The sequence below is a fragment of the Apteryx mantelli genome, chromosome 21, assembly GCF_036417845.1.
Source record: "Apteryx mantelli isolate bAptMan1 chromosome 21, bAptMan1.hap1, whole genome shotgun sequence".
In the NCBI taxonomy this organism is placed as follows: domain Eukaryota; kingdom Metazoa; phylum Chordata; class Aves; order Apterygiformes; family Apterygidae; genus Apteryx; species Apteryx mantelli.
The window spans coordinates 13,363,098-13,385,561 of NC_089998.1; the positions used below are offsets into that span (position 1 = coordinate 13,363,098).

The 22,464-nt window shown below is 45.2% G+C and overlaps 1 protein-coding gene across 2 annotated transcripts in view; it reads left to right on the plus strand.

Moving 5' to 3' along the window:
• The window catches only part of RABL6 (RAB, member RAS oncogene family like 6), a 57,952-nt gene extending 36,128 nt beyond the window's left edge, over positions 1 to 21,824 (plus strand). For both annotated transcript variants that reach the window (XM_013954494.2, XM_067308949.1), the window contains 7 exons: positions 4,856 to 5,214; positions 7,576 to 7,741; positions 13,545 to 13,763; positions 14,869 to 15,217; positions 17,080 to 17,251; positions 19,034 to 19,083; positions 19,671 to 21,824. In XM_013954494.2, the coding sequence (XP_013809948.2) occupies positions 4,856 to 5,214; positions 7,576 to 7,741; positions 13,545 to 13,763; positions 14,869 to 15,217; positions 17,080 to 17,251; positions 19,034 to 19,083; positions 19,671 to 19,865 (1,510 nt within the window). In that variant the 3' untranslated portion in view covers positions 19,866 to 21,824. The remainder of the gene's footprint in view (positions 1 to 4,855; positions 5,215 to 7,575; positions 7,742 to 13,544; positions 13,764 to 14,868; positions 15,218 to 17,079; positions 17,252 to 19,033; positions 19,084 to 19,670) is intronic.
• Positions 21,825 to 22,464: the final 640 nt, after the last annotated feature.

The window sequence follows — 22,464 nt, forward strand, 5'->3', positions numbered from 1 at the left end:
CTTCATTTTAATCCTGTGTGTTAGAAGGGACTCTAGGTCAAGTTCTTTGTGTGTGGCTGCATTAAAAATAAACTGCAACTGCACCTATCATCATCGGACTTGCTTGAGAAGTGGAGAACACAGAGGTTGTCTAGAATGTCATTTGGGGGAAGGGGTCAACATGTACGTTGTCCCCAGCTGAAGGAAGAGGCTTGTACCTGTACCTGCTGCACCTGTTTTGTGTCAAATGGAAAACCTGAGGCACTGCTGGGGAGCGATTGTAGTGTCCAAGGCCTGGACAGCAAGCTTCCACCTAGCTCGTGCTGATTATTGATTTGACATTCAAGGACCTGGACTCAAAGGGGACTCCGGTTCAGTGTCTCTCATGAGCCTAAAACAAACGTGTGGAAACCTAACCCTAAGTACAGGGAGCTTAAACGATCAGATGTAGATTATTGTAATGAAACTGATGTCACAGGGCCAAAGCATTTCTTGCTTTGTATTCTAAAATACATTTGAAAAATTGATCATGGAGTGTTAGAACCAGGAGCCAAAAAGCTTCGGGCTGCTCCTGTCTTCAATAGTAAATAAACAAGAACACTGACAATTTGAGGAACTGCAAGGTTAATAAGTCCTTTTGTACCTTTTTTGTTTGCTCTGTGAGCAGAGCAACAGCAACCCCAGGCCCTGAAGAATCTTTGTTCCCGCAGAGCATGTTCATCTTTAAAATTGCATAGAAGTCTCCTCTTGTGAGCAGGTCCAACTGACTGAATTATTCAGGGCTTTTGAGGATGTGGACTTGTTAGTCGGTATAAAATGGAAGGATCAAAATGCAAACAAGGAGCCCATGTGGACAAATAACTCATCTGGGCTTGCATGGTGTATTTGCTATCTCTGAATCCAAACCAGAGCAAGTATACTCAGGTCATAGCGTGAGTTCATCCTGTATGTTAATAGAGCCTTGTGTACTAAACCTGGTGCATATATGAAACACCTGTTTGTTTAACAATAAGATTTTGAGTGGATGGCTTTTTGGTTGGCTGCTTTGGCTAAGGGCTGACAAAAAGGATAGAACAAGGAACACAGTAGGCAGATTGTATAGGATATGAGAAAAAACAGACACATGGCAGGTTTGGCCTGATCCGTTCCTAAAACAGCCGTGCTTGCGCCTCTGAAGAGTATGTGTAAAGTCACAGAAGGCATTCATGCATTATGTAGTATTTTCAGAGTGTGGGGGATGCTTAGACACCTCCACCGTGGAAATTACTGAGAGTTTACTGGCAGCGTTTTCATGTGTGCTGTTTTTGCACCCACCTCTTCCTTGGAAGGCTTGGATTTGAAAGCTCAGCATAGCTGGTATAGGCAGCCCACATAAAACTGGGATTAGACCATACTTATTTCTCTGGTGTCATGGCACATAGTAGAAAGCTTGGACCACGTGTATGTTTCTGGATGAGGAAGGTCACATTAAGCACAGGTGCTGGAGCTCTCCTTAGTACTTTGTTGGAGCAATAGTGTGTCTCGTGCTGCTCCCAAATAATCAGTTGTATCTTTCTTCTAAAAATAACTTGCCATGTCTTGTTCTTATGTCCTTCATTTAATATAGATAAGCGAGGCACAGGAGCAGGTGCAGAAGTGAGCCTGAATGTGTGCAACTCTCCAAACTAGCTGAGCTGGAGGGAAAAATGACACTCATTATACTTCAGTCATGTAGAATGTTTTCCCTCCAGCTCTTAAAATTCGTGTGTTTCTGCAGCAGAAACAGGTGGTAGTCACAGTCCTCCCTCTCTCTGGAGCTGGCTTTCTGCCCAGAACAAAGCAGGTTGTTCCAAAATGGGCAGCTTTGATAGTACAAAGTATAGAAAGTCTTCAAAGATCCTGATATTATAAAGTGTCCTGCACTTTGCTGGGACCACCTTTGAGTACTCTTTCAGCTTCATATTCTGTATCCTCAAATGCCTACATACATCTTTTGCATGTACTACATACGTGATCATCATTCCTTAGTCTTCGGTCCTGTCTCATCTGAATCTCCCAGGTGCCTTGATGGTGGGGCCCAATGTCCTGGTCAGAGACTTGCCAGTTGTTCAGTTCTGTTTTCAAGTGGCACTGGTGATTTAGGTGCTCATGTAGGCAGTCTGAGCTGCTCTAAGAGAGTTCAGCTCAGCCCGGAGAACAAGTAGAGCTGGCATCGCAGCTACTGGATGCAGCAGTGTCTAGGTTTGCAGGCCTTCAAGCCAGGATTACTGTTCCTATAAACCAGATGGAGGGCATGTGGATCAACAGGAGATAATTTCCCTTCACAGTTGGGAGGCAGGAATCTTTAACCCTGAGTGGGACTTGGGAGGAAGAATCACCACCACAAAGCAGAGCTTTTAGCCATCCTGCCTTCCAGCTTGCTGGGAGGCCTGAATCAGAGGGGAGGGATGACAGAACTGAGCACTCAGTACCTCTGGGGTGGATCTGCAGCAACACACAGCCTGTGCAGGCAAGTCTCTTGGAGGGCTTTCCAGGCCATAGATCCACATTTTGTGGATTGGAGCATTCACTTTGTTGGACAAGGGTAGAAACGTAGGTATCCTTACCTTATCTTATGATTGCCACAGATGCTTTGCTTAGATAGTTTGTCTTGTGGAGCACTGAATTGCATGCATTGCAGTCTTCTCAAGAAAGGAGTGGTATATAACTGCTCAGTCCTGCAGATCAATGAAAGCGAGGCAATGAAAATGTGCTATTGGATTCTTGCGACGTGTGTGATGCGTTGTGCACCTTCCAAACGAATCTGCTCTGTGTCCCCACAGAGCTCTGTGCTTGTTTGTGCAAGAGTTAATCTTCCCCGTTTTCTCTTTGATACATGACAGATCCATGCATCATTTTCAGTAGAATGTGCTGCTGCACAGTTGCGTTGCTCCCCCCAGCTCCTAGTCCCTTGGGATGGAGGCTGCTGGAACAAATGCTCTGCCACGTGCTCTAATCTCAGCTCTGACAAGAGTGTTTCACCTTTTAGCCAGTGTGCTGGGTGGAATGAGCATGTAAGCCTTGCTCCAAGTCGTGGTGCAAGCATCTGTGTAGCTACCACAACGTGGCACTAATTTAGCCGCCTTGACAGAAGCCTCGGAGATAGGCAATGGACCGGCCTTGTGACAGCCTGGCTTCTTTTCTGCACCCCACAGGCTGTGTTGCATTGTAGCCTTCTAGTATGGTATTCTGGGAGGGGTTAGGCAAGTCTTTTTCAGCCGTTCTCATATGGTGAAATTGTAGCTGTTCCCTAGTGCTTTCTTTCAGTAGCTGACCATTTCCTTCATGCTGTTGAATTTTTTTCCCATTTCTGTTATTCATCTTCATCCAGTTCTTTCTGTACGTTGTCCCTGTCCTCTTCTGTGTTGAGGCTGCCTCCTAACTTGTGACTTCGTGAGTGTATTCCTGGTCTCTGTGCCACTTCATTAAAATACTGAAATCCATCTCAAGGCTGACCCTTGAGGAACTCTACCAGTAATTTCTCTCCCACCTAATATTGCTATATAGTGTTACTCTTTACCTCCCCTTTAGCCAGTTCCTTAACTGGGAAGGACTCCTAATTCTCCAATATAAATAACAGCATGGGGGGGGGGAGGTTGTTCTGAAGAGTTTCACACATTGCTGCTGACAAAATATATGTTAGTTCCTTAACAGTGTATTTGGTTGCTTCTTAGAGTAAGAAATGATATCTCAAGGAGTCTTGGAGTCTTTTAGCCCATGCTGTTTCCTTTCTGCTAGAAGCCCTTCCAGTAAAGGGGTCTATCTGGTTTGGGTCCCTGAAGGACAAGGTGGTGCTCTGTATTGGATGTAGTCTCTGTTTTGACACACTCTTTGCCTGGAGCGCTGCTGAGTCTGTCTGTCTTGCAGAGGGAGGTAGTTGAACCCACAGCCTCTGTGCACACAGGAGCTCATTAAGCTGAGTGAAGTAAGAGGAGAGATCATGACATTTACTAGATTTTATGTACCTGACATTTCATTTTGCTAATCCTCTTTGTACCTCTCAGATGTGCTGCGTGTAGCTGATCTTATTTTGAGACCATTTCATAGTGATAGCCTGGCCTGTTACCACAGCCCTTCTGGTAGTGTTTCTTTGGGTAAAGCTTGTGAAAAAGCTGGTAACCAAGCTGGCTGCAGAACAAGTTTGCAACAGGATCAGACTTGGTTTCCTTTTTCAAAAGGACAGAATGGTGCAACCTTTCTGGCTCTATGGGCTTTAATGCTCTTTGAGTCAGGGAACTGGTCAGGACTGCAACTTGTTTCAGAGTTTTTGCTTCTTGGCTCTGTTGGCTCCCTTACATGATGTGTGTGTGCAAGGCAGAGAGACTGGGTTGGTATCTGTGTGTGATGAGACTGATAATTCCTGTCAGTCCTCTGTGGGCCCCCTGAAATATCTCTTTTCATTTAACATTCAAGGACTCTCAAATACTCTTGGCTGAAAGAAGAGGTTTTTACAGAGTTATCCTGAGTACTCTGATCTCTTCTGCAGAATCTAAGAATGTGCCATTCCTGTAGTACTTCATCCCTGAGAGATGCATATCCAAGAGCTGACTTCAGGTTTTGTTTCAAACCCTGGCATGTTGTTATAGTCTGTCTATCCAGGGAGTCCCCAGCACCATTTCAAATGTAGGTTTCCTTCTGCAGTGCAGAGCACGTTGGGATTCTCCATACCTCTATGCTAGGTGAGTTTAGCTGTCACAGGTGAACTAGATCTATTTATAATGGCCCAGGTAGTCATGGCATTTCTGAAAGCAGGCCCTCTCAGCTTAACACATAGCCAAAGCAGCACAGTGTTGCACTCAGGGGCTGTCCTGTGCATGTTTTCTCCATTCCTTATGTTTGCAATTTATCTTCCCTGTAGCTTCCTTGAAATGATGGAAGCCCGAAGTCGAGGACATACATCGCCACTAACAACTAATGGGCAAAGCCCTTCCTCTGGCTCCCAGTCGCCCATCGTACCTCCGAGCTCCACATCAACAGGCAGTTCCAGCCCTGGCACCCCACAGCCACCACAGCCGCTTTCCACCAGCTCTACTGTATCCCCTGAACCCCCCTCATCTTTTTCACCAGTGCCTGCACCAGATGCCCAGCAGCCACACGCGTCTCCGCCAGCCGCAGCCTCCCCAGCACTTCCAGCTGCAATCCCACCACAGAAGCGCAGCATCATATCACGTCTCTTTGGGACTTCTCCTGCATCAGAACCCTCTCCTCCCCAGCCAGGTAAGTGGTGAAGTGAGGTGTCCAGGCAGGAGGTCACCCGTGGGTGTTTCTCTTTTGTCCTTCTTTCTTTCCCTGCAGGTCTGAGGAACACAAGCCTTCTCTGCATTCAGCACATGTCCCAGGAGAGCCATGTTGTCACTCTGTTCTTTTCTCCTGATTGGTGTTTTGATTTTTCTCTGTGCTGGTCTGGTGGGGCTGCTCTTGGATGGGGACTGCGTCCAACCAGCTGACTGGAAGCTATACGGTGCTTCAGGAGGAAGGTGTTGAGCACCCAGGGGATGCCAATAAAATAACTGTCAGCTTCTTACCAGGAACACATATGCTTCTTGAATAGCAATAAAAATTGTAAGAGAAGCTGTTTAAGGCACTGTCTTCGCAAAGTCTGGTAGCTCAAAAGGGCTCCTCTGTGTTAACAGCAAAAAAGAGAGTGTTGATTTTTAAAGGTTACCTGGCCAGAAATGATCATGTAAGTCCAGGACTGCGCTGGCGCTGCAGCGGATTCCCCTCTGGGGAAATATTCTCCCTCGGAGTTGCTCCGAGGAGGAGAGCAGCCCACGCTGACTTCCTTAACGCTAGTAAACAATGGAGCAGAGTAGTGCAGCGTTTGCTCTGAACCTCTGTTGGATGGAGTTGCGGGGAGGAGGCACTGAAGGCTTTGTTGCTTTCACTTTTACTGATCTGGACCTTAATTTGCCTGTCACGTTCACTTTGCTTGCAAAGCTGACTGGAGCTGCAGAACTGGCACTACCTAGAAATCATTAGCATGACATGGTTTGAATCACCCTTTGGAAATACCTTCTCCTTCAAACTGTCAATCCCTAGAGCTCACAGTACTCTCAAGACACCCACAGAAAGAAAGAGGAGGTGCTGTGAAAACACTTTGCAGTTTCAGATGTTGAAATCCTTCAATTTTAGATTTGTACACAATGTTCTACTTTCTGAATCTGTTACCAGGTATAACACAATACACCAATTTCAGTTTGTTTATAACTCCTCTTACCCAGAAACAAACAAACAAACAAACAGAGGAGAAGCTGTTGGAAACCCTGTGTCAACAAAAGGCTTTTGTCTTGTTCAGTCAAGATGGGTCATATGCAGCAAGCAGACCTGCAGGTTGAGCGTGGGATGCAGCTAATCTGCTTTCCAACTGGTGTTGGAACAGAGTGCAGGAAGGTGGCCATTCAGGATTCACAAGATTATCATAGGAAAAACGGACAAGTTGCCTACCACCAGTGTTACAACCCTTTAATCTTTTTTTATTCATCTGTGCCTTAGCTTGAGAATTGTTTTAGGTTTGTGGCCTGCAGCCATAGATCTTGAGGGCTCTTTTTTGGAGGGCTGCAAAAGGTAACTAGGAAAACCTGATCTGTCATTGTTGCTAGGTTTAAATGCAGTGTGCAAAAGGTCTGCACCTCCACTGGAACTTGTCTAGGTATCTGCTAATTGGAAAATAGTTGAAAATCACTATCACAAATACTCAGTGTTTTCTGTGAGAACTGTTATTTAAGCTTGTGTTTGTTGTCTTGCAGTAGTAGTTCTTCTGGCTGTGTTTTGCTTGCACCAAAGCTACACTATGGCATTGGTAATAGTGTTACTCATATGCAGAAGTTAAGTGAAAGCTGTGCTAGTAGGGCAGAATCTAGATTCATACAGAAAACTTTTTCACCCCTAAAGAAAAAGAGCCTAGGTGTGAAGTGCAATCCAGGCAGAAGAAAAAGGTTGAATATTACAAATTCTGAGAAAATTAATCTCCTTAGGCTTCTTTGTTATGCTAATTTCATGAATTTTCATCCTGATACCTTGAAGATGGGTAAAGGTTGTTCTTCAAATAAGCTGCATTAAAGCAAGTCTTTATCTGCAGTAGCTCTACATCTAAAAGCAAAGCATGAACAATTCTGCCATGACAATTACACTTTAAAAAGCAAGAGGAGGTGAGTGGGTGAAGTGAACAGCCTTGCAAAAGGTAAGAGAATAATGAGGGGGCAACGTGCAGGAGTGGTGCACACAGCTAGCCTAGGTATAAAAAGCTGGTTGTGATGTAGTTAGTAGTATTCATCATGGAGCAGAATCCGCTATCTTGGCAGAGTTTTTCAGATCTATTTAAGAGCTAGGTTCAGCATGATATATTTTAAACCACATTGGCTGTATGTGTTATGTGAATACTTTCATGCAAGTCTCTGGATTGATTTGGGTATCCTGTTTGTACCCTTTCACTGTCCTTGCTGTGTAGCTGAAGTCTTTGTGACTTCATGGCTGTTATCTGTGTGCTGAAGAGGCCCTGGGCAGGATAGATCTGTAAAAGCAAACTTCTGTCTTGCTTGTGATGAACTCTGTGCTTTACAACTACTGTTCCTAATGCAGATGCTGCTGCTGCTGCTCCTCCCCCCCACCCTGAAGCCTCTGCAAAAGTGCAGAGTGTGGAGGACTTTGTTCCTGATGACAGCCTGGACCACAGCTTTCTAGAAGACTCAGCCCCACAGAAGGACAAAGGGAAACCACAGACTAAACACCGTGTTGATAGTGAAAGGTAAGGAAAGGAGGACAGAGGGAGGTGAGGCAGGGATGCATCTGGACGTGCAGTCTGGATGGTTGCTCAGGCCTGGCTGACCTGTTGCAACTGTTCAGAAAGTGACTGCAGAGCAATGAGCTGTCCTTATGCCTTTCTGTCTTCTGCCATCTCTTATTGAATGATGCGCACTGCCCCTGGGGAATCAGAGAAATGGCAGGAAAAGCCATTTATTACCTTCCTGGGTTTGCTGTCTTGCTTACCTGCTCAGTTTTAAACGAGTGGGTTGCTTTGGGTTAAGAAGGGATTTCCCCTCTGGCCAAATGTGCTGAAATGTTTGAGGTATTTTCCTTCTGGAACGTGATTCACTTTGTAGGGTTACTATATTTCATCTAACCTTTCTTCCCACTGCAGAGGCCCAAAGCATAGTTAGGTGCTTGTTGGCTGCCATTTCTGAGGCATTTGAAAAGGATTGGTGTTTGTTGGAGGATACTTGGGGGCACTGCATGGCTTGATGGGATTCTGGAAGGAAGGATGGAAATGGTTGTGTTCTTTTGGGAATGTCTTTGCAAGCTTGCCTGCAGACTCTAGAAAAGTCTTAGTGGGTGCCTTCCTTTTCCTCTAGGCTGTCCATTCCTAGTGTTCCTTCCCAGCATCCTCCCAATGGCAGAGAGCTGCACTCACGTTGTAGGCTGACTTTTCTTTGTTTTTCATGTCTTTTTATTCAAAAAAGGGATTGTGGTGCACTGAGCTGCTCAGACAAGAGGCTGTGCAGCAGGACTGTCTGAGAGCAGGCTGTCATTTGAAAGGTGACCTAAGAGCACTCCGCAGGCTCTGCATCCATCTGCTTAGAATAGTCCTTGCCGGCTGTCTCCTGTCATCACCACTGCATTAACCAAGAGAGTAATTAAATGCTGATACAACTTGTCTGTGAATGTTGTGGATTCTGCATCATTTGACATATTTGTCATGATTCAATGTACTTGGGTTCAACCACAACAACTTGAAATCAATGCTCTGTGTGAGGCTTCATGCCTGCCTGATGCAGGTCAGCGTGAATCATCATTCCTCGTGATAGCAGGACAAACAGATTTTTTTTTTTTCTTAAAAAAAAAAAAAAAGCAAAGCTGTATCTGCTAGAAGTGTGCTGGCCTACAAAGTGCTTTGCTCCTGGGTTGTGGCGAAGTTGTGTTATCTTTTTGTGTTTAACAAAGAAACATCAGGAGAGCCAAGCCTGGCCTTTCTAGGGTTTGCTGCAGAACTGGATTCTGGAATGGCCTTTGAGCTTTTTAGCTGCAATTCTTGCTGTGCGTGGGAGGCTGGATCTTTAATAAAGGCTTCTCCTCTCCAGAACATCAGTCCTTGGAAGCAAATAGGCGTTAAACATCTCAAACAGTGGCACAAAAGCCCTGCTCCTTGTAGAGCTGTCACTTTCTTGGCTGCTTTGATGGCCCCTCTATGCTCTGTCTCCAGTCTTGGAGACATGCCTTCCAATGCCTATGAGTCAGTGGGGGTGTAAAAGAGAAAGACCTTTGGGCTTTCACTGGATACAGAAAGAACACATTCACTACTTCATTTTCTGAAGGCAGCGCTAACTATCTGCAGCTAGAACAGCTCTGTTTCCCTGGGAGAAGACCTTGCAGTACATGCCTACAAATTCAGATATTTGGTATTTCTCTACAGTTTGGCATCCACGTCTTGTTCTGGTTTCTTACATAGTTTATACAGTTTTCTGAGTGGTCTGGTAATTTTATGTTCTGTTTCTTGCCAAAAAGTGCCTACTGCAGTAAACCAGACTGCTGAAGTTCAGAGATGTGATGTGTGGTTCTGTCCATAACCTGTACTAACTGATTCCCCCCAGGACACCAATCACAACCCCACAATGCCCAGGAGAAATTTAAGAGTTCTGTAAGCATCATCCCTGATAATCAGTCTCTACTGCAGCAAGTAGATTGTTGCAGTTGCAACAAAATCTCCTGCAAAAGTTTATCTTTGGTCTAAATAAAACAAAAATTCTCCTGTGAAACCACTCAAACCTACTGGAGACGTTTGGATTTTAAAAAATGCTGGAAGCTGCTTTCCTTGTGTCTGAGTGAGGAACAAAAGTTGGAGAATCTTGCTAGAGGGATGCATTCAGGTCTCCTGAACATTTTTTTAACCAGAGATCTGAGAGTTAAGTTTACAGAGCTTACCAGCATCTCTTCTGTGTGTGCTATGACCAAGCGTAAGCTCCTAAACTGAACAGCAATACAAGGTGTAGTAGGGAAATGGGCTTTGTGTTGAAAATGTATACAAATTACTTCTCTTACCCAAATAAAAGGAACTGTCTTACTGTCTGTAAGCCAGAATCTTGTTCATATGGGAATGCATTAGTGCACAGTGCGCTTCTCCTTCAAGGTAGGGGTAGTTACACTTCTGTATTATGCTATGTTGTGTAACTGAACTGCTTCCTGAACTTTATAGTGTGCTTGATTCCATTTTGTAAGAACTTGCTTGCTTTTCCTTTCTAAGCTTCAGAAGCAGGCTACGAAGTCTGATATTTCTTGTGTGTTTTAGTTACATAGGAAATTCTTTGATTTTTTTTTTTTCAATTATGCTTTATGAACTTCTTTCCCCCCAATCTCTGCTTTGTAATATCTCTCTGAACAATGGAGCGAGAGTTGACATGGAGCAGTAATATTAGAAAAAATGCATTTTTTCTGAAGTGTGCTAGCAGTGAGGAATGAGCTCATGCCTGTGGAACAGGGCATTTCTTGCCCAAAGATCAGACAGCTGCCGAGACTTTCAACTGCTACTGAAGTGCTAGCTAACTCCCAGCTCAGGTCTGCAGAGATTTATGCAGCCTTGGTTTTTGTTTAACGATGTGTTATGGCTCTCTAGCTTGCAATAAAGAGAACTCCCAAAATCAGTTTCCTCACCAGCTCATTAGGAAGGCAGTTCAATTTCCTAATTAGCTGTTGCAGCACTTACCTTGCTGCTGTTCAGCCTTGATACCCTGAGCCAGTGTATGTGTGACTGCACCAGAGGGGTTCATTGGGTTCTGGATAGGCTCCCCTGTTCTTTCCTGCTGGGTCAAGCTGGCTTAAGTTTATGGAGAGGTTGTAGGTCTCTATTTGAAAGTGAGTTTATGCAAAACCTAGTAGTATTGCAGTTTTTTTTCCTCCACATCAGTAGACCTTTATCTGAAACATGGATTAGATTTCCATGTCCTTATATCTGAAGGACTTTGAACTGGTTCTTTGCTTTTATGGCATCTTTCACTTACATGGTATTACCCAGCTGTGCTAGAGAAAGTAAGGGAAGCTGAGGGCATGGTTCGATTCACACTGGAAGACTCCCATCTCCTAGCATATAGTCTTGTGGGCTCATCCTGTGAAATATGATTCCCTTAGCTTATCTGCTATTTTAGATTTTGGGTTTTTCCTTCTTTCTCTAGCCCCAAAATTGATGTGGCAAGAGGATTCTGCTGGATCTCTGTGGGATTGGCTCCACTGGCCGTACAGCAGGGCTGATGGAGTACTGTTGATCCAGGTTTTGAAACTGTATGCTCATATTGCAGCAGGATTTGTTCCATCACCAGAAGCTGTTTTGTATACTCCACGGAGGGCTCGCTCTGAGGAACCCCCAACACGCTCTTTGATCAGTAGCTCAAACGCAGACCTTCACGAGCATAGTCATTTTTGGTGGGTACCTGCGCCTGAAAACACGTTGGCTCAATACTAACGCAGGCTTGGCAGTATGTCAAGTGTTGGAGAGAGTGGTGCAATGTGCTTGTTTTTGCCTGCTCTGAATTCCTTCCAGCTGGAATCTCAGGACCACAAGCTGATACTAATTTTGCATTGTCAGACCTTGTTTATACTGCAGCAGTGATTTTCCTGACGTATATTCACTTCATTGCTTTGCTCTTAAGCTGTCGCTCAGTAATTTGTGTGGAAGCTGTAGATGGAGGCAGTGGGTTCACTGCAAAGGGAGATGACCCACTTTGTGTGTGTATGTACACATGGATGTGCTTTCTGTTCAGACTGGGAATGTTTTAAAGACTGCAAGTCACGTCTGGTGTGTGGTAGAAGGACAGTAGCAAGAGCAGTAGTCTCTGAGGAGTCCCCATGCCTAGCAGAGCAGTGACATGTTAAAGAAATGCAGTGTTACTAGTTCAAAACAGTACGCTGCCATTTTTAGGATGTGCCTCCATTTTCTTGTCAGTGCATTTTGAGAGGAATCCCTGTCAGTTCTTCCCAAACCTTAGAAATTTCCCACTGGTAATTCCTCCAGCCAGTTTGGCACTTGGAGGCTGTTTGGGGCACCGATATTCTTCTCCTTTGTGTGGGACAGGCTGTGAACCTCCATTCTGGCTCAGAACAAGGGCAGCAGGGATGATGATGAAGGGACTCTTTGGCAGCCTGCCTCTGCTGAGCTGGGAGCTGTGCTGGGAGATCCTGAAAGCAGGGTGGCATTTCAGGACTCCATATGGAAAGCAGGAGGAGGGAGTGGATGTTAGACCTGATCTAAGCACTGTAACCTAGACAGGCATTAATTGTAATCCTTCTTAATGTGCCATTCCATTTGTGATGAGCACAGTATCCCATACGTTGCAAATATTCCATAATCTGTTGGCAGATGGGTAAATTCTTTAAAACTAACTGGTAAACAGTAACTAGACATAAGAAAAGCCGGAGTGAGTAGTAGAATTTTGCTGCACTGTGTTAAGGCATTTCCTGTGTCATCGGCACACTGTCCTCCAGAGCTGGTCGCTGTCTCTTCCTGTGCTGGCCATGTGCTAATGACTGGGAATACCACCTTCTTACCGCTTAAGGATTTTAGTTTCATGTCATTTCTTTTATGCCTCTAACACGTATCTGTTCCGTATCTGTTTTGGATTTGCGTGAAAACAAAGGCTGTGTTTGTACAGTCTGTTACCAAGTCTTTAAAAGGACAGCAAATATTATTTGTGGTAGGTTCTCAGGAAGCAAATGGACATCTGTGAGAAAGAGCACACTAGCAGATAAAGCAAATAGGAGACAGGTAATGCAAAGGCTCATTGACTGAAACTGTGAAAAAATCTGTATTCCTGACATGAGCGAGTCCTTGGGAAAGTATTAAAACTGCATGTCCTGGGGAAATACAGACAGGAACCCTCAGCTGGTAATTTCAGCTGTGAAGCTCTCTATCAAGATGTCTCTGAAGGCATAACTATGTTATATCCAGGGAGTCTGAAAGACTCTTAGCTCTAAAAGTGTGTCCTTAAGTTAATTTAATTTGGGGAATGTTAAAGCATGGTTATGTTGTCTGGGTAGCTGCCTGCTTCAGGGAGTACCGCAGAAATAGAAATCATTCCAAGAAGCTAGTAGCTGCAGGTGAATTCCTCTAGTAGTGACAGTAGACGATCAGGTTTAATTACAGGTTGCAGGGATTAAGGCAAGCAGTTCCTACTGTTTAATTGACTGATCCTTGCATGTCAGACCAGAGACATTCTGATAGAGACCCTACTGAAGCAATAGGCTGCTCTTTAGCACCGAGGCCTGCCTTTTCCAGCTGCTTATACTAGGCTTGAGTGGTGGCAGCCACTGTGTGACGTCCTTCTGTTACCCGCCTTGGTACTGGGCTTGTGGCACCCCTGCGCTCTATGGGAGCAAGTCCAGCCTGTGCCAGATGCTGGGCTGGGCAGTGCAAAGAGGGGAGGCTGGCAATGGAGCCACTCCAGGCTAAGAGAAGTCAGCCCTGAAGTTAGCCCTAAAAACCTGGCCAGTGCCACACTGCTTTCAAGGAGGAAGGAGGGTTTGTCCTAGCGCATCCTGCTGTGTCTAACCTTTGTCTACCTTTGCAGTGATGGAGAGGCACCTGGGGGGAACCCCATGGTGGCGGGTTTCCAAGATGACCTGGATCTGGATGACAAAATGCCCAGCAGGCCCATGCTGGCAACAGAACGTGTGCCCAGCAAGAACATCACCCTGTCCAGTGAGGAGGAGGAAGAGGAAACGGTGAAGGACTCTAAGGTCATACTCATGCCTGATGAGGACATTGATACTCAACATGAAAAAAAAAGGTACAAAGTACAGTCTGAAGTATGGAATTGTGTTGGCAGACTTGGGCCTCTTCTCAACCCTGCCACTGACTTCCTATGCGGCCTCCAGGAAATCCTAGCATCTCTCTGAGACTGTTCCTTAAACTGCAAGCTGGAGATGTGTTTACTTTAGGTGCGACTGATTCAAGCAGTGTTTTGAGAAGACAGTTTGTGGTACTAGTAGTTCTTATGGTACGGCTGCACCCTACCTAAGTAACGTGTCAGCGCCTGTGAGCTGTGTAACACATGTCCCTGGTACGTCCCTGTTTGGGAATGGCCCAACCTTTTTCTCAAGTTGGAACAAGAGACTGTAACCAGGCTTATGAATATCTGTTCCTAGCAGTGTGAGGAGGACGGAGGAGTCGAGTCTTGTGGTGAGGGGAGTGGAAGTCATTCACCACACCCTGTGCTAGAGAACAATGAACCGAATCATATTTTTCACGTACCCTATGGTCCTGTGGTAATATGGGCAGGCTTGGCCCACCAGTGCAGGCACCTGTGCATCAGCATCCTCAGGGACAGGAGAGCTGTGTTTCAGCATTTGATTTACTGCCAGAAACACTTTCATCCTCTGAATGGTGTGGTTTTGGACATCTTCCCCCCTTCCTGAACGCGCTACGTCTCCTTTTGAGATACACATTGAAGCCCATGAGACAGGCTCAGCTATCAGTTGGTCATTTTGCTTTGCTCATGCAGCGCTGGAGAGAAAAAGGAATAGGATGTGGAAAACCAAAAGAAAAGTGCTTGTTCATCTTTTAAACATATTTCTAACACTGGCTAGACATGCTTGACTATTGTGATCAGAGAGCCTGCCTGGTGCGGTGACAGATACAGACATTAGGAAAGCATTAACATATCAAATCTATTTTTAGTAGTCCTGCAGGAGCTGGGGGGAGCTCAGTGTCTTACTTGCCTCCAGTCATGCAGCTCCTGGAGTTCACTCTCATGGCCTCTTTAGTGTGATTGAGTTTGAGGGTTCTTGTCACCCTACTCCTTAGAGCTTGCCTGCAAGAGGCTGGGAACACAATTTGGGACTCGGAGACTGCTGGTGTGGACAGGCTCTGACAACTTGTTTCTTTCTTTTAAGGTCTTCCAGAAATTCTTTGAAACCACAGAGCGAAGCAGTTTCGACCAAAGCAACTGACCCGAAGCCTCCCGACAATTTACCTCCACGTTCTGGGTCTGAAAGAAACAGCAACAGCAAGCTCAGCTCTGGGCTGCCAGCTGCTGTTGCTGCCACCCCAGCGGCAGCCCAGGCCCCAAAGACCACTTCCCAAAGCAAAGGACATGCTCTCAAACAGAAAGTGGTCAAAGAGGAGAAGCCTGAAGAGTCTGACAGTGATCAAGAGGGACCAATAGCTACTCAGATGCTCTCATTTGTCATGGATGACCCAGACTTTGAAAGTGAGGAGTCTGACAGCCAGAGAAAGAAAATGGTAAATAATATGCATGAATCACTGTGTGCTTCTGCAAAAGCTGAGCTGGAAGTGTTGAGGCATCTCACTGAGCAAGGCTTTCATCTGCTCTCTTGGTCTCTCAGCAGCAGTCACAGCAAGTCAGGTGCTAAGCAACCTGAAGGGCTTGATTTGAGCACAAACTTGCTAATGCTCTGATTGTTGAAGTCACACAGCAATGAGGTTTGTGGTAATGGATTTTAAGTGTGCTGTTTGTTCTCAGTAACTCCAGAAATTGGTCAGATCAGCAGTGTGGAAAGTCTGAAATATGAAACTGAGGGTTTTTCATCACAAGTTTAATATGTGGAAATGTGTGCATGCCAGAGAGAGACAAGTGGGCTCCTTACAGTCAATCAGCAATCAAAAGGCCATAACTAAATTTACTTGGCAAAGCTCATTACTGAAGTAGCAAAATCTGCCGGAGAAGGACTTTCCAGCAGAGTCAGGTTAGCTGTAATGTCTCCATGATGTTTCACACATGGGTAGCTGCTCAGTGCAGCCTGCAGATGTGTGCTCAAACACAAGGAGCAGCTGGAGTGTCCTCTGGACCTGTTGTGGATTAAAGATGGAGAAAAGGCGTGTATCTTCTCTGGACTCATAAGAACTTGCTACTGTGACTCTAGCTATCCCTGATTTCAGAAATCTGCACTCACAGACAGTGGAGCAGTCTCTGTAGAAACAGCCAACTCTGATCTGAGATAGGCAATTACCGTTCAGAGGTACTCCTGGTGTCCAAGTTAGCTGTCGTTTGGGAGTGTTTTATGTGTTTGCATCATTCTAGAATCTTGCAGAAAGGACGGTTGTCCCGGTTTCCCTGACCTTGGCTATGTGTCATCCTGTTGTTTATTAAATAATTTTCCATTTGTTCATTTTCAATACTTGCTTTTCCTGGTGTCTTAATAAAAAAGCAAAAGTGTTTGGAGCAAGTTTACTTCTCCTAAAATGTGATTATGAGAAATGGGATTTGTAAGGGAGCTTGCCATTGCAACAGTGTCAGGGAGATGCCCCTCAGCTTATAAATGCTTTTCAAGTACAAGGTTTACTGGTTAGACTAAGCAGTAAAAGCACCACCACTAGCAAGGAGAGGAGCGTTTCCCAGTCATGACAGCCAGGTCAGCAGCAGAGTGAGGCCCTATTTTGTCGTCACAGAGAATATCATAAAAAGGAGAGGTTAACAAATTCTGAAGAGGATCAGTTGGCACATATCAGGAGATCATTAAACTTCATTTCCATTCCCATTGTGCAGTGAGAGAGAGGATTTTTGGGTGATATCCAGCCTCTGCAGTGTCCCGCTTTTAGCCTGCATGTAAGGGGGAAATTTGCATCAAAAGGGAGCAAACTCCCTTTTGGCTTGCCAGAAGGATTTATTCTGCAAACACAGACTGCTCCTTAGGCCCCGCTGCATGGTGCCTCTAGCACACTAGACCCCTACACAGCACAGATTTTTGTCTGTCGGGTCTGGAGATCAGCTTTCAGTCCATCAGATCTGATTTTCCCCAATACAGAGGTCTCTCTCCAGGGCTGTTAAAGGCTGGTGCTGCTGAGCTAATGCAGTTGAAAGTCTTGTTTAATCCCTTTGCATCAGGAATTTGATTTTGCTAGCACAAATGTGAAGTACCAGAGTGCGCTTTCCAGTACCGGTGCTACCTAGGCATTCTACTGTAACAAGAAATAGATAGAGCTTATAGGATCAAGTACATCGATACCCAGGCACTAACAACTGAGCTCATCAACTACCATTTCCTTCCTTCCTTCCCACTCTCTCACATCTGGAATCTTTGTATAAAAACCATTTAGAGATTTTGGTTGAAAGATTCATCTGTGATGTCTTCTGTTGTCTCTAGGATGAATTCCCCATCCGGGAGGATCTCTCTGAAATATCTGATGATGATACCTCATTGGCAAAACCACCCCAGCCTGTGAAATCAACAGTCCCCTCCTTTAAACTGAAAAATGACTCAGATCTCTTTGGCTTGGGTTTGGAAGAAACTGGTCCCAAGGAAAGCAGTGAGGAAGGTAAAGATCACACCTTGTTTCCATTCTCGCTGATCTTGTTTGTCAGGGATCTCATTTTTCATTTTTTGAAATAGTTCCGGGGTGTAAGCAAACCAATTTGCACTAAATAAAATATCCTATGACTTCATGCACTGCCCTATGTGAGTGTTTAATGTGGTTTAACACAGCATAAGTAACTTTCTTTTAGTTTTTCATTGGGGAGGGGGAGCTCGGATCATCCGTGGCATCAGCTATGTATTATTTCTGTCCCAGCTGGAAGCAGGAGCACATCTTTCTGTGAGACTTCCTGCTTAGCTTTGCATGCCTGAAAATTGGTGTTCAGCACTGCAGTATCCACCCCCTCAAGAACTTGGATCAATTTGAGCAAAACACTCTGACATTCCCTGCCAGTTTGCTCTTCTATTTTTAGGAAAGATGGGGTGGGGTTCTGATCATAACCTAAGCATTCCTCAGGGTTTTTTTTTTTCCCCCATATCCTGAGGGAACAGATCTTCCTTGTGCAAATAATTTCTGCTGTCTTGGCATTACTACAAAGCTACTTCCTATAGATCTGCCCCGATGTCACCCAGAAAGATGGGAAATTAAAGACTTGAGGGGAGAAAAAGCTGTAAGCAGCACAGGAGGGATTTCACTTTGAATAGCTGTTCCACAAGTGTAAGAAAGATGTCAGAGGCTGTGATGGCTTCATCAGCTTGTCTCTTTGAGTTGCTGAGCAGCACAACTTGCAATAGCTGGCTAGAAGTGAACCTGCAGAAGCTCAAATAAATAATTAAATTTCAGTTTAGCATCTTTAATAATCCAGCGTGGGTTCCTCCTGTCTCCTCTTTCTGGGATGAATATAAAAACATATCTTGCTAGTCAGTCGGTTGGAGCTTGACCAGCAATTAGATTTGTCCGTGGTGGACTTGTATTTGCTGATCAACTGAGGAAAAGAATATATGAATAAGATATTGGCAATCAGATATCACATGCAGTGTCATTATAAAACCTCTTTTGTAACAGGCAAATAGAAACTCTTCTATTCAAGAAGTTTCTGTGCAAAGGCATGGAAGTTCAGCAGTCAAATCAGTTGCTGAACCATCAGCCACAGTAACCTGAGACAAATGTTTTGACAGTGGTTGACTCTGAGGCTCTTCCAGTACAGTAGAATTAGCCCTTGTTGAACAGGGCTGCAACACTGATGCTTTGGCCTTACGATGATGCAGTTTTCGTAGACATTTTGAATGACAGTGAGTGCTAACCTGCTAGGATGCTCCCGTCTGCTGACAGCATGTCTTTAATGGTCCTTTCCAGTGCTAGCTGGACTAGCTAAAGCGCAGAACATGCCTGGTTGTACCTATGGCTGAAGGGGTATTTCCATCTGTCTTTGAATACTGAGTGGTCAGAAGCAAATTGTTCCCAGGAGCTCCTCTTCAGTTCTGGATTTAAGTCTGGTCCCCAGTCCGGCCTTTGGGCCAGTTCATAGAGTAGGTCTCTATTGTGTTTTTTTGTTTTGTTTCGTTTTTAGTAGCAGTGATAGAGTGAATGGGCAGCTCAGTACTCATGTCCACATAAGTGGCACATATGGCCACAGGATAGACGTGTTTAGTTTGATCAGGATCTGACTGCTGGGGTCCGTGTTGGTTTCAAAGGGGCATAGTTGGGCCTGAGGAATCAGAATTGCCTTTAGATGTGGCTCCAGGACAGAGCGTATTGTTCTCAGAAGTAGGACTGCTGAGGTAGAAGTGCATCTTTCACGGTTTAATTTGATTAAAGAGAGCATTTGTTTTTTTGTTTGAACAGATAAACATCCCTCTAAGGAGAAAAAGAAGAAGAAAAAGAAAAGCAAAGAGGTACTGTTTCATTCCTGAGCCAAAGAGAGGGGTGGCCTTCTACAGCATGCACTGTGTACCTGGTGGACTTCCCTCCATTCTTCCATCCTACGGCCAGATCCGTGCTCCCCAGGCTCTGCAGCCTACTAACCACTTCAGGGCTTAAGAGCAAACTTTCAGAACAGTTAAATTTTGAAAAGGCAGTTTGCGAGTTTGTAAAATGTAGTACTAAATAGAGCAATGCGTCTCTGTCGGGTGGGGTCTGTTGATTAGCACTATGGCTTTTTCTAAGCAGAGGGTGTCCCAGCCAGAGCTAATCACAGAGGTAGCAAGGGAAGTCTGCAGGAGGCTTTTTCTTTGACATTTCTTGTCCAGTATAGTCAGTAGCTAGTACTACCTGACAGACCACTGCTAGGTATAAACCAGATGGTGTTTCCTCTCTTCTGTCCAAACTAGCAGAAGGGTCTTCTGGAACTAACTCCCAGTCAGCCTCCATAGTGAAGTCTCCTCCCTAAGTAAGGTTCCTGTCCAAGCCAAGTTTCAGGATATGTGCTGGATTACTGACATGCTCAGAGGGTTTATTAATAAAGCATTTTCTCATTTTGCAGGAAGAGGAGAAGTCCATAAAAAAGAAGAGCAAACACAAAAAGAGTAAAGAGAAGGAAGAGGGCAAAGACGAGAAGAAGAAAAAGAAGAAGAAGAGCAAGGAGAAAAATGAGATAGATGAACTGGAGGCTTTTCTTGGAGGAGGAGGAGCCAGCATGAGTAAGCCACGAGGAGGTGGGGACTATGAGGAGCTGTAGGCCAGCCGCATGTAAATGCAGCGGACTCTTCTATCAGTGGCTGTCTCCATCTCTTCTTATGAGTCACACCAGGACAGGTGCAGATGTGTAAAGCTTTGGCCGTTTGCCCTATAGTCCCTCAAAACAGAGCTGGCAGAACAAAAGCTTTACATCTGTGTGTGCTGTTCTGGTGCTTTCGTTACACAAAGAAAATTCAGCCATGATGTACTTGAGTAAAGGGAAGGTTCAGGATGTGATTCCCAGGCCTGCTTCCAGGCTGTCATTCTTTCTCCTTCCAGAGATGCCCAGTTGGGTAGCTGGCAGAGTGTGGGAGGCGAAGGGGACCTGCTTCCTGCTCCACCCCTCCTATATTCTTCTGCTGCACACCTGAAATTCCTGTCTTGTTAGAGGAGTGCAACAAAACATGCCGCATGAACGCATCATGCTCACCTGTCTCAAGTCTTTAACTTTTTATCCTTCCTATTTTTTTAATGACAAAGGTGGTATTGGCCATTGCTCCACCTGGCAATTGATGAGCTTTAAATCGAGCAGATTATGCTATGTACAGCTCTTTAAGACAGCAACCAAGGGCCAGAATGAGAGAGAGTGCGTGTGATTTTGGAGTCCTTCTGAAAGGGACCTTTCTGCACAGCAACTTAATTAGCACTCACTGGTGCTGCTGTTGGAATTCATGAAGCCCCATTGATTTCCGTGGCCCCAGTGTCTCAGACACTACACGTAAGCTGCTATGCAGTTTGGGAAAACAATGCAAAGTGCAAAGCTAACTTGGAAAAGAGAGAGAAAAATCAGTGCTTTTCTGCATTTCCCACCCTTGAATTTGCATATACTAGAATCCCATCCCTTCGGTACCTCTCAGGGAGATGACTATCATAGAAATGGAGATATCCAGAGCTTCAGAATTGTCTACAAAAAAGTGTTAGCATGGCAAGGCAATTGCTTCTCAGGCATTTTACAGTCATGCTGTAAAACAACAGCTGCCCCTCTGCACTGAGTGGGAAAACCACTGTAGCTAGGACAGCATCCTTCCTGGTCCAAGTACCCTCAATACTGCAGGCCGTGTTTACTAGGCCAAGCCTCCCAGCAGCTAGCATGCTGCCCTTCCTTGGCCCAAGTGGAGAGCCTCCTCCTATTACCTGAGTTTGGAAAGCCTTTTGATTTTTGCTCTGAAGTTAGACCCATGGATTGGTGCCTGCTCAGCAGCATAGGTTGCAGGTGGATGGGCTCTGCTGGCCAGCCTTGTGTCTCTATGAGCAGCCACTGTGTTTTATGGAGCTTGTTAGCTCTCTGCACCCCTTCTGTTTTGGTTCTGGTGTCCCTTCTGCAGCCCAGACAGTGAAGCTCCCTCCAGATTCTGTATGTTACATTACCCTCTTGCTTGCGAGTTGGTTTGGGGTTTGGTTTTGTTCTTCCTCTTCTCCCTCTCCCCTCTTTTCAATGTAAACTGTCAACCATGAAATCCAAACTGGAGTTTCCTTCTACGTCCCTATAAAGCAAAATATTCTTTGGATCCATCTTCCATTGCAGAGTTGTCTTGAACAGCAGGCAACTACTACATTTTTCTTTTTTTTTTTCTTTTTTTTCTTTTTTTCCCCCTTCCCCTGCGAAATGCACTTATAACTGTTTCCTTATACAACGAACTGGGTTTTTGCTGCATGAGCAGTATATTGTTCAGGTCTGTTTTCCATGAGCATTTGCCTACTTCTCTGAGCATTACTTCATTTCATGACACCGTAGGGAAATTGCATGGGACAGTTCAAACTTCACACGCCTGGGGAGGAAAAAGTTGACTGGGGTGCAACCAGTTTGCGGCCTCACTTTCAAAAAGGAAGGGAGACATTTGAACTTCAGCTGGCTGCATTGCTGAAAGCACTTCTGTTCTGTAAAGGTTTTGGGTCATGTTCCATTTTGCATTGGAAAACCTGATACAATCCATTCCGATTATAAAGCTCTGTTCTACAACTGTCTCTGTACATCTTCTCCATTGCAAGTGTGTGTCTGCCTGGACTTGTGAGCTGCATGTCCCTCCAGGACTGTTTCACAAAAGGACAGCCCACCGCCCCTTCCTCGTGCCGTTGCATTCTTACGCTTTGTGGAAAGGGCGCTAAATTAAAAATTGCTCCAAAAAAGTCGAACTGAAAAACCATGAGTTCTTTCACAAACACTGAGGTCTGTCCCTACAGAGCTGTTGTTCCACACGGCGTAAGGGCCAGAGTCTGCGTTTTTGTTCAACTCTGCTTCCTTGTGAATGCAGCGCTCGGGCTAGCAGAAGGCTGCACACGCACTGAATCTCCTAGAAGAATTTATGTTGGCATTGGTTTATATTTCACCCAGACCAGATTTGGCTGCCAGTAGGAGCCTTTACACTCCCTGCAGCTCAGGTTCATTGTCAGCGCAAGGGGCTGAGACAAAAGCAAGTAAAGATGAGTCATTCTGTTCCAAAATGCTCCTTCAAAAGAGAAAAAGAAGTGGGGACTCTCTTTACTTACTCTAGAGCCCAGAGAGAGGGTATGTGGTGTGTGTTGGTTTTGGCAGCAAAGCCAGAAAATCCTACCTAGTGGGTGAAGCAGGAGGGTGGAAGGAGATGGCAGTGAAAAGGCAC